Source organism: Leptinotarsa decemlineata, unplaced genomic scaffold, assembly GCF_025532065.1.
Source record: "Leptinotarsa decemlineata unplaced genomic scaffold, Ldec_3_MD MMD2_tig00001973_RagTag_RagTag, whole genome shotgun sequence".
NCBI classification, from domain to species: Eukaryota; Metazoa; Arthropoda; class Insecta; order Coleoptera; family Chrysomelidae; genus Leptinotarsa; species Leptinotarsa decemlineata.
In genome coordinates this window covers 1,573,129-1,590,408 of record NW_027412572.1, presented here as the reverse complement: position 1 = coordinate 1,590,408, position 17,280 = coordinate 1,573,129, and the positions used below count along the sequence as shown (strand labels likewise).

At 34.5% G+C, this 17,280-nt stretch overlaps 1 protein-coding gene across 2 annotated transcripts in view; it reads left to right on the top strand.

Moving 5' to 3' along the window:
- The window catches only part of Hr38 (Hormone receptor-like in 38), a 155,877-nt gene extending 138,900 nt beyond the window's left edge, over positions 1–16,977 (top strand). For both annotated transcript variants that reach the window (XM_074176633.1, XM_074176634.1), the window contains exon 4: positions 16,252–16,977. In XM_074176633.1, coding sequence (XP_074032734.1) covers positions 16,252–16,508 — 257 coding nt within the window. In that variant the 3' untranslated portion in view covers positions 16,509–16,977. The remainder of the gene's footprint in view (positions 1–16,251) is intronic.
- Positions 16,978–17,280: the final 303 nt, after the last annotated feature.

Genomic DNA, 17,280 nt, shown 5'->3' with positions numbered 1-17,280 from the left:
TATTAGTCACTGTAACATGACTTCAAATTTAATTTTATGACTCTTCAGCCAATCATAAAACACGGTTAGTAAAAATTATCCAATACGAACCGCCAATTCTTCGGTCCACGTGGACTAATTCGTACCGGCATTATTCCTTTGTATTGTTTTTTTTGCCTTTGGGTTCGCCGATAGCTTTGAGATTACTATATCGGTTACTTCGACTATACGTGAATAGACTTTTCCAGATACCCAATGCACTACTCGTTTTCCCCCCACCTCTCTAGGGCGTCCAATAGGCGCGTAGTCTCGTAATTTAATAGCTGGACCTCATAGAAATTAATGAATATAAATAAAACATTTTTGAGGAAAATTAAAATCGACCCCATTTTTTGAACAGACAGCATATTCACATTCGAAAAACTGAAAAGACTCACATTTCGTTTCGTAATAAGTTCAGCCTTCTCAAATGAAGGAAGGTATGGCCCGTTACTAGTGAAATTGCATCTAAAGATAACGACCAAGAAGAACTAGAAACACACCCACTACACGTTTCACAACTTGGAATAATAACAATAGAGATCGATCAAACACACCCATTCAACGTTCTGAGAAGAAATTACTTTAAACAGGCAGGTTACTTCAATCTTTCTAGCTATGTAACAAAAATAAATGGCTGGCGAAAATATTGCACGAGTGTTATGAAATTCTAGAACATCTACGAACTATAAAGCAGCCTTTGTAAAGAGTATATTTATCAAAATCTGACGATTCTAGAGTGACGTAGGGGAGATTTTGATAAATGTACTATTTTTACGTCGAAATTAAGACACCATACTCAATTTAACGCATTCGAATATTTCTGAGCAGGGCAAGTAGGCTACCCTACTTGCCCTGCTCTCAGTTAATATACAGGGTGTTCCTTAAACACATGCTAATATTTAAGGAGGTAATTCTTAGACCCATTTTGAAGAAAAAACGTCCTATGGACGTATGTCCTAAACGACTTAACTTTTGAGATACAGGGTGGCAAAGTTTTCAAAAATAATCAGTTTTTTAATAATAACTGAGATAATTTTGTAGACATCTTTAGCATATTTGGTACATATGTTCCATGCCTCAAGGCGCATTTTCTGATGTACAATTTTCTTAATTTTCTCTGCCAGTGGCGTACGTACGAGTTTTGAAATGTATATTTTTGGCGAAAAAAATACTACGCCACTGCTTTATCTTGAATTAAAAATTATTTTTGAAATCTCCATACATTTCTGAGCACATTTGATTTGTTGGGTTTTCTTTGTCCGACGCATGGTTTTCGCTCAAAAAATTAAAAATCGCTTTACTTAAGGATAAATTTCTTAAAAATCTGATGCGGTGTCGTGCATCGACTGAAAGCAAACTAAGAGATCAGATTTGTTGCAAAATAATTGAGGATCTAAAAGGTATTTGTTTGTTGTCAGATGCACTGTTCTCAATTAAAATTACGTCATAACGCAGCACCGCTTAATAATTTTTGAAAACATAAATTTAGTTATCCTGGAATAAAAGACGTGTAGCAGAATTTATTTACTGCAACTCTTGGAAATATGGAGTTTGTCGATATGTGATTTCTTTTAAAGATTAAAAGCAGAAAAAACAGTGTACCCACCATAGCAATAAAAAACGAATTCTCTGTATGTACAAACGTCAGTAGCTAATATTGATGTTGGTTTAAAGTAAGGTGTTGGTGTTAAAAACTGCCACAGCGCGTTTTGATTGATTTTGAAGTGTTATTGAAGTTATTTTGGTAGTCCGCTGTTTTTCTGAATATCAGTAGATATGGTAAATTATACGAATGCAGAAATGGCGCAAATGCATTACGTATATGGCCTTGCCAATGGTAATGCAACAGAAGCCAGGCGCATTTATCAGGAAAGATATCCTAATCGTGCCTTACCAGATAGCCAAACCTTTTCAAATATTCATCGTCGACTTATGGAAACTGGTAGTTTCAAGAAAATGACTCCGGAAGGTAGACCTCGTGTAGAAAGAACTCCTGAAATTAAGGAAGCGGTGCTGCAAGAAATTGAGGAACATCCTGAGACGAGTACGAGGAAGATCGCTAGAACTCTGGATATTTGTCATCAAATTGTTTGGCGTATAATGGTTGATTTTTTGTTATACCCATACCATATTTCAAGAGTGCAGGCATTACTCCCCAGAGATTTTCCACAGCGTGTGAACTTCAGTCAGTGGTATCTACAAAGTATTGCAGTAAATCCGCAGTTTGAGACACAAATTTTGTTCACAGACGAAGCAAATTTTTCTCGGAATGCCATTCAAAATTTCCATAACAATCATGTGTGGGCTGAAGAAAATCCCCATGCAATAACCGAAACCCATTTCCAACACCAATTTTCGGTAAATGTATGGGCAGGAATTATAGGTGATCATCTAATAGGCCCATTTTTTCTACCAGGACGCCTTGATGGTCGTTCTTATTTACACTTTCTCGAAGAAGACTTACCTGGGTTATTGGAAGATGTGCCACTTGCGTTAAGGAATCGAATATGGTACATGCACGATGGCGCCCCTGCTCATTTCAGTGTAATTGTCCGAAACCATTTAAATACAGTTTATCCTAATCGTTGGATAGGTCGCGGAGGACCTCAGCAATGGCCAGCAAGATCCCCCGATCTCAACAGTTTAGATTTTTTTTATGCCTTAAAACTCTTGTGTATAAAACTGCCGTTAATACTTCAGAAGATTTAAGAGAGCGAATGTTTTCAAATATTATTAGGGATTTGGTAATGCGTTGTGAAGCAATTTTCAGATTCTCATTCATTTTAGAATTGATCTAATTTCTTAATTTGCTTTCTGTCGATTTTTATTTTTTTAAGTGAAAATCATGCGTCGGACAAAGAAATACCAGGAGATCAAATTTTCTCAAAAATAAATGAGGATTTCAAAAATGATTTTATTTTGAAAAGAAAGCATTGGTGTAGTACTTTTTCCCCACAAAAATTCAATGCGAAACCCGTAGGGATGCCACTGTTTGAAAAAATGCAAATTTGTGTACATCAGAAAATGCGCCTTGAGGCATGGAACATATGTACCAAATATGCCAAAGATGTCTGCAAAATTATCTCAGTTATTATTAAAAAACTGATTATTTTTGAAAACTTTGCCACCCTGTATCTCAAAAGTTAAAGCATTTAGGACATACGTCCATTGGAAGTTTTTTCCTTAAAATGGGTCTAAGAATCACCTCCTTAAATATTAGCATGTGTTTAAGGAACACCCTGTATGTTTGACGGCTTCAACAGGATGCACGGTATCCCCTCCTAGGTATGTTTATCTGTCGCGCTCGATTAAATCCGAAATCCCCTCTTGGGCTCCCCTACTATTGAAACAGTCTTATCATTACAATGAAACCAATTTATTAGATGTATATAACTGATAAAAATTGTGCCTCTTGCAACCGATATTGAATTGCAATGACATAAGGTGAAGGTAGTCCGGTCAAATTAGAAAAAAAAAGAGTTAAGGTACCTAAATTCCCATCAAGCTGAAAGTCAGTAAGATTGTTTAAAATATGATTAAAAATAAAATTTGAAAGTTACCCATCTTTCCCCTATATGGAAAAAAATGTATTGAAGGTCAAAGTCAAAAAAATTGATTTTTCGCGATTTTCAGTAAAACGGTGAGTTTTATCATAAAAATACTTCAGACAAAAATTGTAGACCATGAAATTATCTACAAAAAATGTATCGATACTTTTTTTCCTACGAACCACCGTTTTTGAGATATAACGATTCAAAAAGTTGTAATCGTAATAATATGCATGAGTACGGAAATATAGTCATCAAGACGCTTATCTACTTTTGCAAAATGTCAAAATCATGTACTATTTTTACACGCAATAACTGGCTGTGATACGACATCTGTATTTTACAGGAGGGGTAAAATAACAGTTTTCAAACTGTTTGAAAAGCAAAATGTTGTTCAATGTGCTGAAGTTTTTAAAAATAGTAATTCAACTCGACAAGAAATTATCACTAAAGGTATTCGCTTTCTTCTTTTTATGTACGGAGCTCCTAAAAAAAACTACCTGCTTAGATAAGCAAAGATATGCATGTTTCGCTAAAAATACCAAAAATAAAAAAGCAAGTACAATTACCTTGTCTTCCTTCAACCTCAGTTGCTGCTCATCAACACCTTTTTCAGTATATTACCAACTTCAACTGTGGCTTGGTTATCAGCTAGACCCTATAGACTGGGGTTAGAAGTTGGTCAACAATTCATTAGAACCAGCCTAAACTTCACTTCCACCTGGGCCGGAGAAACTGCTGAATACAATTTTTTGCAGCTGCAAAAAGTGGTGCAGTGCTAAATGTGGTTGTAAATAAGCCGGACTCTTTTGTTCTCTGGCATGTACACATTGTCAAGGCCGGTCGTGCTCTCTAATATTGAATCCCCGACAGTGGAGGATCCGTTTGATTCCAACGAGGCGACATGCGATACATCGCTATTAACGCAGTTTACATGTACTCAGGATGAAGATGAAGAACAAGAACAAAAAGAAGAAGAAGAACAAGAACAAAAAGAAGAAGAACAAGACGAACAAAAAGAAGAAGACTCGGGCGTTTAAATTTCACTACTTTTTTTTACCTTTAATTGCTTTTATCTTTTCAATCTCTGCTAATATTCATTATTTTGCAATAGTTTCAAATTAAACAGGATCACAACAGATCCGTGGAATTGGCCAACTGGGAAAACCACGTTGAAAAAAACACGCTAAGTATACTACCTCATAGGTGGCGTGGAAACGTGTGCATATTATGACAATTACAACTTTTACAACTTTTTGAATCGTTATATCTCAAAAACAGTGGCTCGTAGGAAAAAAAGTATTGAAACATTTTTTGTAGACAATTTTATGATCTACATTTCTTGTGGAGAGTATTTTTATGATAAAACTCACCATTTTGCTGAAAGTCGCGAAAAACTATTTTTTTTGACCTTTGCCCTTGAAATAAATCTAAATTGACCGGACTAAGCGTCACGCTCAGTTACTGAATTAACAGTCCGGAAATCAACATAGATAGATAAATTTACTCATTCAGACAATTCTTCAAAGGGTTGTGTCAGAATAGTTAAATCAGTGAAAATAAAATAAAGAAGAACATTTAATTAACTTTATTAAATTTTTTGATTAAAAATTCGTCTATTCTATAATAACAATTGTTTAACAAAGATACCTTGAACTGTTTCTTGAAGTTGTTTAATGAAGTACAATTCTTTATTGTAGATAGTAAAACATTTTGTATGTGCTATTAGGCTTTTGGTTAGTGGAAAATATTTGTTTGAAGGTGATTGACAATGTTTCATGATGAATTTCACTAGTTCGGACTTCCATTGTCTACTATATAAAATGATTTGAAATCCCTGAAACAACTAAAAAAGAATAATTAAAAATGAATAGCTGAAAATAACAATTATATTGAGCAAAATAAACCTGAAATGAAATAATAATGATATAAACTACAAGTAAAAATAGAACAATTGAGTAAATAAAAACAAAATAAAAATAAATGAATGAAAAAAGAAAAAAAAAATTAAAAGTGTAGAGATTCCAAGTCAAGTTAGTTCACGACGTTTCGATTGTTAGTATCTACAATCGTCTTCGGGTGATGACTGGACTGATTCCTCCGAGAGATGACTATTTATAGGTCGTTCGAGTACTTTCACTTATCCCCGCTTTCCATTTTCCGCTTCACTAGTTCCGTGGGAGATGACCGTTTTGGCGGGACTTGGCCATTTTTCGCTTGATGATGGGTTTCCATATGTTGCGTATTTCTACGCTGGCTTGGCTGAATACGTTGTTGGACAACATGTATGCGGCTTCCTTAAATTTTCTCCTAAACCAATGTTCCTCTCTGTGCTAGATCTCAGTTTGGGACCACTCGATGTTGTGCACAACATGGAGTGGAACAGAGAGGAACAACAGGAGAAAATTCAAGGAAGCCGCATACATGGAAACCCACCATCAAGCGAAAAATGGCCAACTCCCGCCAAAACGGTCATCTCACACGGAACCAGTGAAGCGGAAAATGGAAAGCAGGGATAAGTGAAAGTACTCGAACGACCTATAAATAGTCATCTCTTGGAGGAATCAGTCCAGTCATCACCCGAAGACGATTGTAGATACTAACAATCGAAACGTCGTGAACTAACGTGACTTGGAATCTCTACACTTTTTATTTTTATTTTCTTTTTCCATTCCTTTATTTTTATTTTGTTTTTATTCACTCAATTGTTCTATTTTTACTTGTAGTTTATTTCACTATTATTTCATTTCAGGTTTATTTTGCTTAATATAATTGTTATTTTCAGCTATTCATTTTTAATTATTCTTTTTTAGTTGTTTCAGGGATTTCAAATCATTTTATATAGTAGACAATGGAAGTCCGAACTAGTGAAATTTATAATGGAAAATATAGTAAATTTCTATGTCGAGTATTGACAATATGATAATTATTCAAGTCCAAAAAAATATTTTTTTTTTAAACATAAACACAGATCTCAAAGATATATATTCCAGAGAGTGTTACTATTTCAAATTTATTCAAAGACAGTGTTACATGACCCTGTTTTGATTGGTTTTCCGATTTTGCCATGGTCTTCTTGGACTACAATCTTCAAACGTTTCACCGTAACTGCCGCAGTCATCTTCATGACTATGTTAAACTGACTCCTACCATATTACGAATTATATTTTTGTGCTACAAACAAGTTCTTTGCATTCGTTGTTCAACCCCAGAAAGGCCCCCAGAGTCTAGACCCTACCTGTTTTCGTTTCATTGTCGTTTCGATAACGGAGTATTTGAAGGTGGCCTCAGAAGTACCCGGCCCAACCAAGAATACGGAAAATAGTCATTAACTGCCTACATCACTTCTTCATCGTTGGAAAGTCTTTGACCACCGAGCCACTTTTTCAAATTTGGGAACAGAAAATAATCCGATTGGGGCTAAATCTGGCGAATAAGGTGCATGAGGGAGCAATTCAAACTTTAATTCGGTAACTTTGGTCATTGCGATAATGGATATATATATATATATATATATATATATATATATATATATATATATATATATATATATATATATATTCAAAAAAGACTTCCGTTGGAAAAATTTTAAAAAATTTGATTTTCCACTTTGTTATTAATGTAATCAAAGATATTAAAAACTGTAAAATTTAATTAAAGCAATGAAAAACAATGTTTCTTTCAATATTCAAATTTATTCGTATTCTTATTATTTAAAGTTAAATAAAAATGATTTTTCATAATTTTTTTATTATAAACAAATGTATTGTTAATAAGATATTTAAAATTTTTTGGGCGGATTTTTATCAGTGATGAAAATTATGATTTCTAAAAACAAAATCGTTTCTTTAGAAAAATGTTAATGCTTGAAAACGCGTTTGTTGATCAACAATTTCTTTGCTACCAAATATGAATATTATGGAACGATTTTTTAAATCATAATTTCTATTTCTCTTTGATATTCTGGAAAAAAAATTAATTTTATATATTTTTCATTTATTTCATAAACAATTTGTTTTAAACAAATTAATATTTACGATATATTTCTTTAAATACTACAAAAAAACAAAAACAACCATGTGTCACTTTTTGTGTAAAAAAATCTCTATTTTTTCAATATTTTTCTTTTTTTACACAAAAAGTGACACATGGTTGTTTTTGTTTGTTTTGGTAGCATATAAAAAAATGTCTATCCTAAAAATTAATTCCTTTAAAACAAATTGTTTATTAAATGAATAAAGAAAATATAATAAAAAAAAGTTTTTTTCAGAACATCAAAGAGAAATAGAAATTGTTAAAAAAAATCCGTAATATTTATATTTAGTAGCAAAAAAATTGTTAATCACAAATGCGTTTTAAGCAATGAAAAAAATTTTTTGTAAACGATTCTGTTTTTAAAAATCATAATAATCATCACTGATGAAAATCCTCCCAAAAAAATTTCAAATATCTTATAAACAATACATTTGTTTATAACAATTTTTCAAACAAATAGAGCTAAAAGTTATGAAAAATTATTTTTATGTTACTTTGAATAGTAAGAATACGAATAAATTTGAATATTGAAAAAAAAATTTTTTCATTGCTTTCATTGAATTTTTACTTTTTAACGTCTTTGATTATTAATAACTAAGTGGAATCTTTTTTGAAGGCTTTCAAGAAACGCTCCAAGAATTGAACTAAATGAGGTTTTTAGTTTAAAAATTATCAGGGTGTTTATGTAAATTTAAAACTTGTAAAAACTGGTTAATGAGTTATATTATTGAGTATATTAAGTATATCTAATAAAATGATCACGGGAAAAAAAATTTCCCATGGATTTTTGTTTATTCAAGTATCTAGATTTTTAGGGATGTGAATTTTTTTCTTAATAATGATATCACAACACAACAAAGTTTTTGTTTCGGGGTTGAAATTAGATGATTTTAATGTATTTCCACGTGTTAAAACCGAAAGTGACCATAAAAATTATATATTAGCTCTTGTTTTCAAGATATAGAAAAGAGGAACGGTTAAATACCCTAATCTCCCATCTGCTCTTCGGCCTGTACCACACTCAGACAATTTGCCAGTCCCTTCTCCACCCCAAAACTATGAAATTTTAGAGGAAGGTGATGAAGACTGTTTAGAAGGAGCAACCCATCCTTCTACATCCTATGACCCTGATTTTGAGGTAAGCGATAGGTCTAGTGATCCGCACAGAATTAGTCAAGCAGAGTTGAGTGACCTTATAAGAGATCTTCGCTTGTCTAAGGAAAAGGCTGAGCTGTTAGGGTCAAGACTACAACAGTGGCATCTTCTAAAACATGATGTGAAAATATCTCAGTACAGACAGCGTCAAAAAGATTTGTTTCCTTTTTTTGAGAAAAAAGAAAACCTCGTAGTTTGTTCTGATGTTAATGGTTTGATGGACTGCTTGAATTTGGATCACACTCCATCTGAATGGAGACTGTTTATAGACTCTTCAAAACTAAGCTTAAAAGCTGTACTTCTGCATAATGGAAATCAGCTACCCTCTATTCCTATAGGTCATGCAGTTCACATGAAGGAAACGTATATAAATATGAAAACACTTCTCCAATCAATCAAATATGAACAACACAAGTGGCACATCTGTGGTGATCTGAAAGTCATTGCTATACTCCTAGGAATGCAATTAGGGTTCACCAAGTACTGTTGTTTTTTGTGTCTGTGGGACAGTCGGGATAGAAAATCTCACTATAAAAAAATGAACTGGCCTACACGAGACCTAAACCCTAATGAGAAAAATGTAGTTTACGAGCCTCTTGTAGATCCTAAGGATGTTCTCCTTCCCCCATTACATATTAAGTTGGGACTAATGAAAAACTTTGTGAAGGCCATGGACCAGGAAGGACAAGCTTTTAAGTACTTGAGAACAAAGTTTCCCAGGTTGAGTGATGCTAAAGTCAAGGAAGGCATCTTTATTGGGCCTCAAATCCGTGAAATCGTAAATGATCCTGCTTTTGACATGATTTTAACAGGAAATGAAAAAAGAGCCTGGGAAGCCTTTAAGGGGGTTGTACATGGGTTTTTAGGTAACAAAAGAGATGATAACTTCACAGCATTGGTTAAAGAGCTTCTTCAAGCTTACCACCAACTTGGATGCAACATGTCCTTAAAAATTCATTTTCATCACTCTCATCTTAATTTCTTCCCACAAAACTGTGGAGCTGTGAGTGACGAACATGGAGAAAGATTCCATCAAGACATTGCCTTAATGGAACAGAGATATCAGGGCCGTTGGAATGAAGCAATGCTTGCAGACTACTGCTGGTCTGTGTGTAGGGATGCTCCAGAAGTGTTTTATAAAAGACAAGCTAAACGACAGCGATCTTACAATGAATCGGATGGACTTAATTGAAATTTGGTGGTACAAACTTCTTTTATTTGTCAAAACACTAAGAATAATATTTTTTTTTATTATTTTGTACTTAAAATATTCTAAAAGAAACATAACAATATTGTTTTATGTACTTTCACTTTTCACGTATAGTATAACTACTCTTTAAGATTAAGTACTGTGTATCTCAAAAACCAGAGCTAATAAAAATTTTTCATTGTTATTTTCGTTTTTATCACCCCAAAATTAGTAGAAATTGACTAATTTAGTGTAGGAAACATTCAAAAAATATTTTTTTGTTGTGTTGTGAATGGGTTGGCGCGTGAGGGACGCTTATCGCCCGCTTTTAGCGCTATATTCGCCTCTAAATTAAAATTATAAATATTGCTGATAGAGTTCCGGAAGGCGGGACTTTTTTTTTAAAGAAATTTCCTCTTCTTCAAGGATCTTTTTTCAAATTTCGGATATCTTTAATATTTCCCGAGATATTTGCGAAAAACCAAATTCCCCCCCTTTTTTTACTAAATTGTTTATAACTTTTGCAATTTTTTCGACCCCCTCTTGAAATTTTTCATAAAGTTGCTAAAGGTCATTTCAAATCAGATGAGCCCTGGATCATAATTTTCGGTGCCCTTGGACAGAAGTTCCAAAAAAAAGAATCTTGTGACCCCCGACTAATGACCTTGCCTTAAGATGAAAGGGTCTTCGCCTTGTTTGGTGCCGGTTTTGAGTCCACTGTTTTGATTGTTCTTTTGTCTCGGATGTAAACAACTACCGCCATCTTTAGGCCAGGCCTGGTACTTCCGGGACCGCTTTCGTAGTAGGGGAGAGGGGGGACATTGGGACGCTACAAATATAATTAGCTATGTAGAGCTTGGCTTTCGATATATTGATCAAATAATTTTATGATGTTTACATTTATAAGTGTACTGTCTATCACCATAGGCTTAGCGCTTATCCACTAATAGATAAATCAGATTTTGAGATTTTACCAAGTATTCAAAATGTCCCGATGTGCCCCTTGGACAAAAACAAATTTCTTTATTAAAAAAGTTTTGAGTCATATTCACTTGGTGAAAAAAGGTGGTACGATCTAACATAAATCGTATAAACAGTAAAATAAAAATAAAAAATACATTAAACAACATTTTCATTTGATTTAGTTGACATTATAGGCGCGGAAGTCAACTTGAAACCGTTTTATTGAACTAGACCTTGCAGTTGTTTCAGACGTTCTTGGCTTAGGTAGTTTTAGTTCCACTTGTTCCAATTCTATTAGGTCCTTATCAGGTACTTGGGGTAAGATAAATCCAATTCCTGTCTTCCTGAGAAAATTCATGAAATATTTTCCGTCGACAATTTCTTCCACTTCTCCTACATAATATTTTTGGGTTTTCTTCGTGCAATACTTAACCAGCAAAAAGTCACCGACTTTGATATTTGGCATCCCAGATTCAGGATCTATGATAGCTTCTACATCTTGCATGAATTCTTCGTCAGAATTTTCACGGTCCATTTCACTCAAACAGTCAGATTCATCATCAGCATAGCTCACTTTCTCTCCGGAATCATCTGAATCATTCGCTTGTTGCTCAACATTATCAAATAGGTTATGTTTAACTTGCTTCTTCTTTTGCTTAGCTATTTTTTTTCTTCCAGTCTATCTTTTTCTGGCGTCTCTGTTAGAATTCGTGATTTTCCGGGCTGTCTTCCTTTTGAATTTGATATCTTTCTCTCTGCTTTGGGATAGGGCCGTATTATGTCTGGAGATATGACATCCGACTGTAATGAAGTTGATGAAGTGCTACTGACCAACACAGATGTTGATGGTGCGTCTGTTGCTACTGGATCCCTTGTATCTGTTACAGATGCAGCAACGAAATCATCTTCCTTAAAAATACCTCTATCAAATGGCACAATCCCGGTTTTTCTAAACCCGGAACATATGTTGGCCAGAGTGAAAGCTTTCTGATACGCTTTTTCTGTCAATTCTGCGATTTCATATATAGATACCCTTTTGCCAGGATGGTTTACTAACCAATCACTGAAAGCTTGCTTCAAATATGTTTTAAATGGGCCATATAACGCAACGTCAAGAGGCTGAAGGCGGTGCGTACAATGTGGGGGAAACGTAACGAAAATGATTCCGTTCTCCCTACAATATAAAATAGTTTCAAGACTGGTGTGAGACTCATGGTTGTCCAAAACAATCAATATTGGTTCATTTTTCGTACATTTTGTATGCTTTTGTATGTGTTTAATCAGATCCAAGAAAAATATAGATGTCATCCATCCTGACCCTGACTTGTTAGCTAATCCAAGACTTCCTGTAGGCGCTGCTTTTATAAAAACATCCTTGAATTTGGCTCTTGGGAACACATAAACAGGAGGAATTGTTTCCAACTCCACTTATTATAGCGCAAAATGTAACAAGCTCTCCCCGTTCGGCGGATACTGCCTGACCAACTTGTTTTGTGCCAGTTTTGGCAATAACTTTTGGAGCATCTAAAACAGTGGCAACACCTGTTTCAGCCAAATTGTAGATTAGTTCTGGTGTAATCTTATACTTTTCTAAAGCTCTCTGTAAATTATCGAAAAATTCCTTCACATTTGTTTCATTAAATGCCGAGACTCTTGCCATACTGGTATTTTCTGCCTTCCTCAATGACAAAATTGGATACCTCTTCATGAATGATTTCATCCAATCCTTTCCAGCGGATAACGAGTTATTCCAGCTCGGCGGATACTTCACATTTAGTTTTTTGGCATAATCATATGCCAGCTTTTGAGCTTGTGTATATGTGAGACCATAATTCATTTTCGAACTCTGGATAAAATATTTGGCCAGTTGTTCTTCTTGAGCAGATGTAAAAACTTATTGAGACGAATACTTTGACTGGAATGGTGATGCAAATGATATTGGATCATCTGAATCTTGTCTGTCAGGAGCGTCATGGTCTCGGCCAGGATTTTCGAAACGTCGTCTCTTTATTTTTTTCAGTCTGTTACCCAGGGTCGATTTCGTCAAATTGTAGGTTGTGGCTGCAGTTCTTATTGTAAGTCTTCCTTGCAAAACATCTTCGACAGCGGCCATTATGTTTTTCTCTGATATATCAGAACGATTGGTCTTCCTCTTGTAAGTCCTTACCATGTTGATGCCTGAAAAAAAATGCAGTCAATTCCCACATTTTTCTCTGGGGCAGATTGGGACAGTGTCTATATGTGCCCCCGACTAGATGTCCCAATCTGCCCCAATCATTCTTATAAACAAAATGGGTTTATATAAATAACTAAAATAAACAATAACATCAGCACTTACAGACATAATGAGCATAAACAATTCCACTTACCTTCAGAATTTCAACAGAGTTAATTCTAGCATCCACTTGAAAAATATTCGATCTCAAACGATTTCTGATTTATTTACCACGCCGGACATGTACACGTAACAAACTGTAACTATAGTCTATTTCAAAAGAGTGTAGAGTAATAAAATCTCATTAAGTATTCAAAAGCGCTACAGGGTGATCCGTCAATAAATTCTGTCACTTCCCTAGTCCGCATTGCAAAATTATGTCCTTTCATAAAGAGCAGGTAGGTATCACCCTGTTTTAAGGGATTTGTCCATTGTTATCGACGGATAAATACTGAGCCAGAGGCGCGCTAGTGGGATAATTGCCAAAAGAATATGCATTCATAAAAAGTATATTAAAGGAAATAAAAATTTAATACAGCAGAACAGTGTTATTAAAAAAATATAAAATGTAACAATAAAATATATACGAACCGAAATCGGGAAATACTCACAAACACACACGAACGAACTTTACGTATTGAAACACTTGTGGGGACTTTAAATCAATTTATTCACAAAAACGACAAGAACTTTACTGGATACGTTATTACAATTTGACACTTGAACAATACTAAAACTGTGAACTTCCCTTAACGTTTAACAACACTCTATTTATACCCTAATTGAATGTTCTAGAGATTACTAGGTACAATTTTCGAGAACCTTCCGAGAAAATAATTATTCAGACTACCCTTAATTCTAAACCCTAACCTAAGCAAAAGTGTCACTGTCACTGATACACTGGTCTCTGTCCAGATTGTTTATCCCGCTACAGTATATTTACAATTCAATTAAATTATTCTACATCAGTATAGTCTTCATCCGAAGAACTGTCATCATCCCCTGGTGTTATAATTATAGGGTCAACCACCTGATCGACCAAGTTGTCCAGTTCCCACATTGTATCTTCCTCTTTTAAAACATGCTGGATTGCTTTTTGCCAGTTTTCTGATGTGATTTCCATAATGGCTTGATCAAACAATACCTTGACATCTTTCATTTTAAATGTGGTATTGTGCCTTGCAACATATCCTTTAACTTGTGCCCATATAAGTTCTATAGGATTTAATTCGCAATGATATGGCGGTAGGCGCAGCACAGTTACTTTATACTTTTCTGCTACATCTTCTACGGCATATTTCATGAAGCGAGATTTATGTTGTTTTACTATGGCTAGTAGTTCCTTCTTTACTGAATTCGTCTCAAACTGAATACCTTTATTTGACAGCCAGTTAATAATTTCTTGCTTTCTCCAAGCTGAAGTTGGTACCTTCTCTAAGCGCCTTGAATGGTAGCTTGCATTATCCATAACCACGACCGAATCAGCTGAAAGAAATTTTAACATTTCCCCGAAGTAGTCTTCGAAGACATCCGAATTCATGTCCTCATGATAATCTCCCGTCCGGCACGACTCAAAGCTTAACAAACCTTCTTTTAAAAATCCGTCTTCGCTTCCAATGTGAGCAATTATAAGCCTCTTCCCTTTTCCCGAAGGCACTTTAATACCCGTCGAAAGGCCTTCTATGAAAGCTTGGCGAGAACTTGTTATATTTTTATCTTGCCACATTTTTTTGACTATATAACCTTCGTTTATCCACGTCTCATCAAGATAAAAAATTTTCTTTTGCTCTCTGCGGTACTGCTTTATAGTTGTCAAATATTTTCGTCTCCAGCAAACAATTTCATCACTTTCCAGTAATAGTGCCTTTCGATTGTGCTTTTCCCAGGCAAAATTCATACTTTTTAAAGTTTTCCATAAAAGTTTTCTGGATATCAAAGGAATATCGTTATCTTGGCTTATCTCGATAAATATTTTTTCAAGAGTGGGTATTTCCTTTTTAAAATAAAACGAATGAACTTTTCTTCGAATGTCACATTTGGTGTCTTCATCTAAGATTTTTATTGGTCTTCCTGTATTTCTCTTGCATGGACTTACCTGGCCTGATATCTTTCTTTCTCGCAATGATTTAAAAATCGTGGACTGTCCAATTCCAGTCATTCGGGCACATCGCTCAACACTTTCTTGCACAGACAAACTAGGGTGATCGTGTTTTATGCAATCATATACATTTAAAATTATAACTTTTTCGCAAACAGATAGCGGAGAATTTTTTACACTTCTTTTCTTTGGAGTAAATGTCCCCATTTTATAACTTTTTCACTATTTCTATATCACAATATCACTGTACGTTTAATTGGTGTAGTAACAATTACTATTATAACTCGAATGTTTAAGACACCATTACAATATATTTAAACCCTTTTTCTTAATTACCTGGGTTTAATAGGTATTGCATGATTGGTGGGCAGGGTCAAAAAGGGATTATTATAATGACATGGCACCTCGGAACTAAGTGTTAACCCTTTTTTGAGAAATCATGCTCAAGTATATGAACCCAAATTGCATATTAAATAAGTTTACAAGAACCACTAAAATTAATCTTAATCTTTTTTTAAGAAATTTTACTTACCTAAATACATGTAGGTACTTAGTTTTAGACCAAATTACTTCCCAAAAATGGCCTTTTATTATTATCTATGTCTGTAATTTTTAATTTACTTTAATTATTAAGTTTAATAATCCTAAGATTTGCCTACGCCCATGGACGACAACGAAATTCAGGCAAATTTTATGACACTTCATGATTTATTACTCTACACTCTTTTGAAATAGACTATAGGTACTGAGTCGCTTGACGCTTTCGAAACTTTTCTACAATAAAAAAGTTACGTGGTGCGCTCTAACGATAAGCATTACAACTCAACTTTATGCTTAATGGCGCAAACATTTGAAATGTCCATATGTGCCCCGTGTCCCAATGTACCCCCCTCTCCCCTACTCAAGGGATAACCTCAATAAAACAGCTATGCCAATGCTTTGGATAAATTGTAAACAAATTATAACTGTTTATATTAGTTACGACTATCTAAAATTTGAGTTATTATAACTTCTTTCATATTTGCAGAACGTCACGGTTTGAAAGAACCCCATAGAGTGGAGCAGCTCCAAATGCGGATAATTTCGTCACTCAGAGACCATGTAACGTATAATGCAGAAGCTCAAAGGAAGCCACATTATTTCAGCAGGCTTCTAGGAAAACTTCCAGAACTGAGGTCGCTCAGTCTTCAAGGTCTCCAAAGAATTTTCTATTTGAAACTGGAAGATTTGGTACCTGCGCCACCACTAATAGAAAAAATGTTCGTTGCCAGTTTACCGTTCTGAATGGTACTCGTTTTTTGTATCAACTTTACTGTAGAAACGTGATAAAAGTCTTTATGTGATCCATTGTAATTATAGTACATTTAGTTTTAAGAAAGGTCGAATATTCCAAAACGTAATGATATGATTTGATTAATTCAAATCATGAAAATATTTCTGAAATTTTCTGGTCATTTTTTGATATTAGAAATAGATTTTATCGATTTTTACTGTTTGCTTCTAGAATTGCTCAGAAGGGGTGTGGAAGCTCGATAATGTATTCGTTTCCGTTCAAATAAAAGTATTTGCCTTTTGATACACGCACTTGCGATATATTATTTAAGTTAAACGCTTGCTAAGTTCGTTCAAAGTACAGTTACTTTCAAGACACTAGCTGACATTATCACTTCTGATCTCTAGAAACTCTCGGGTGGTCCTGTTACCTTAAGTAAGAAACTATAATTTTAATGAAATAAATATTTCCTATTTGTTATTTTTTTTCTCTTTTTATTGATATAAAACATCCATAGCCGCACGTAAAACTGATTGATGGCGTGGCGACGGGTCGCCATGCGCAAGCGAATGTGCGATTCTCTTCCCACTGGTTCGGCGTTACGGTATTTCTCTTCTCACACTGAGCTCGTATACTACAGGCTGATTCACGGTGGATGGCACATTAGACGTTTCTGGTGAACCAGACAACGGATTACTTTGAAAATTTAATGGAGGGCATATTCGGACATTCTCTAGCCAACTAAAATATTTTCGACAATGCGGTGTTGCCGCTTCTATTAGA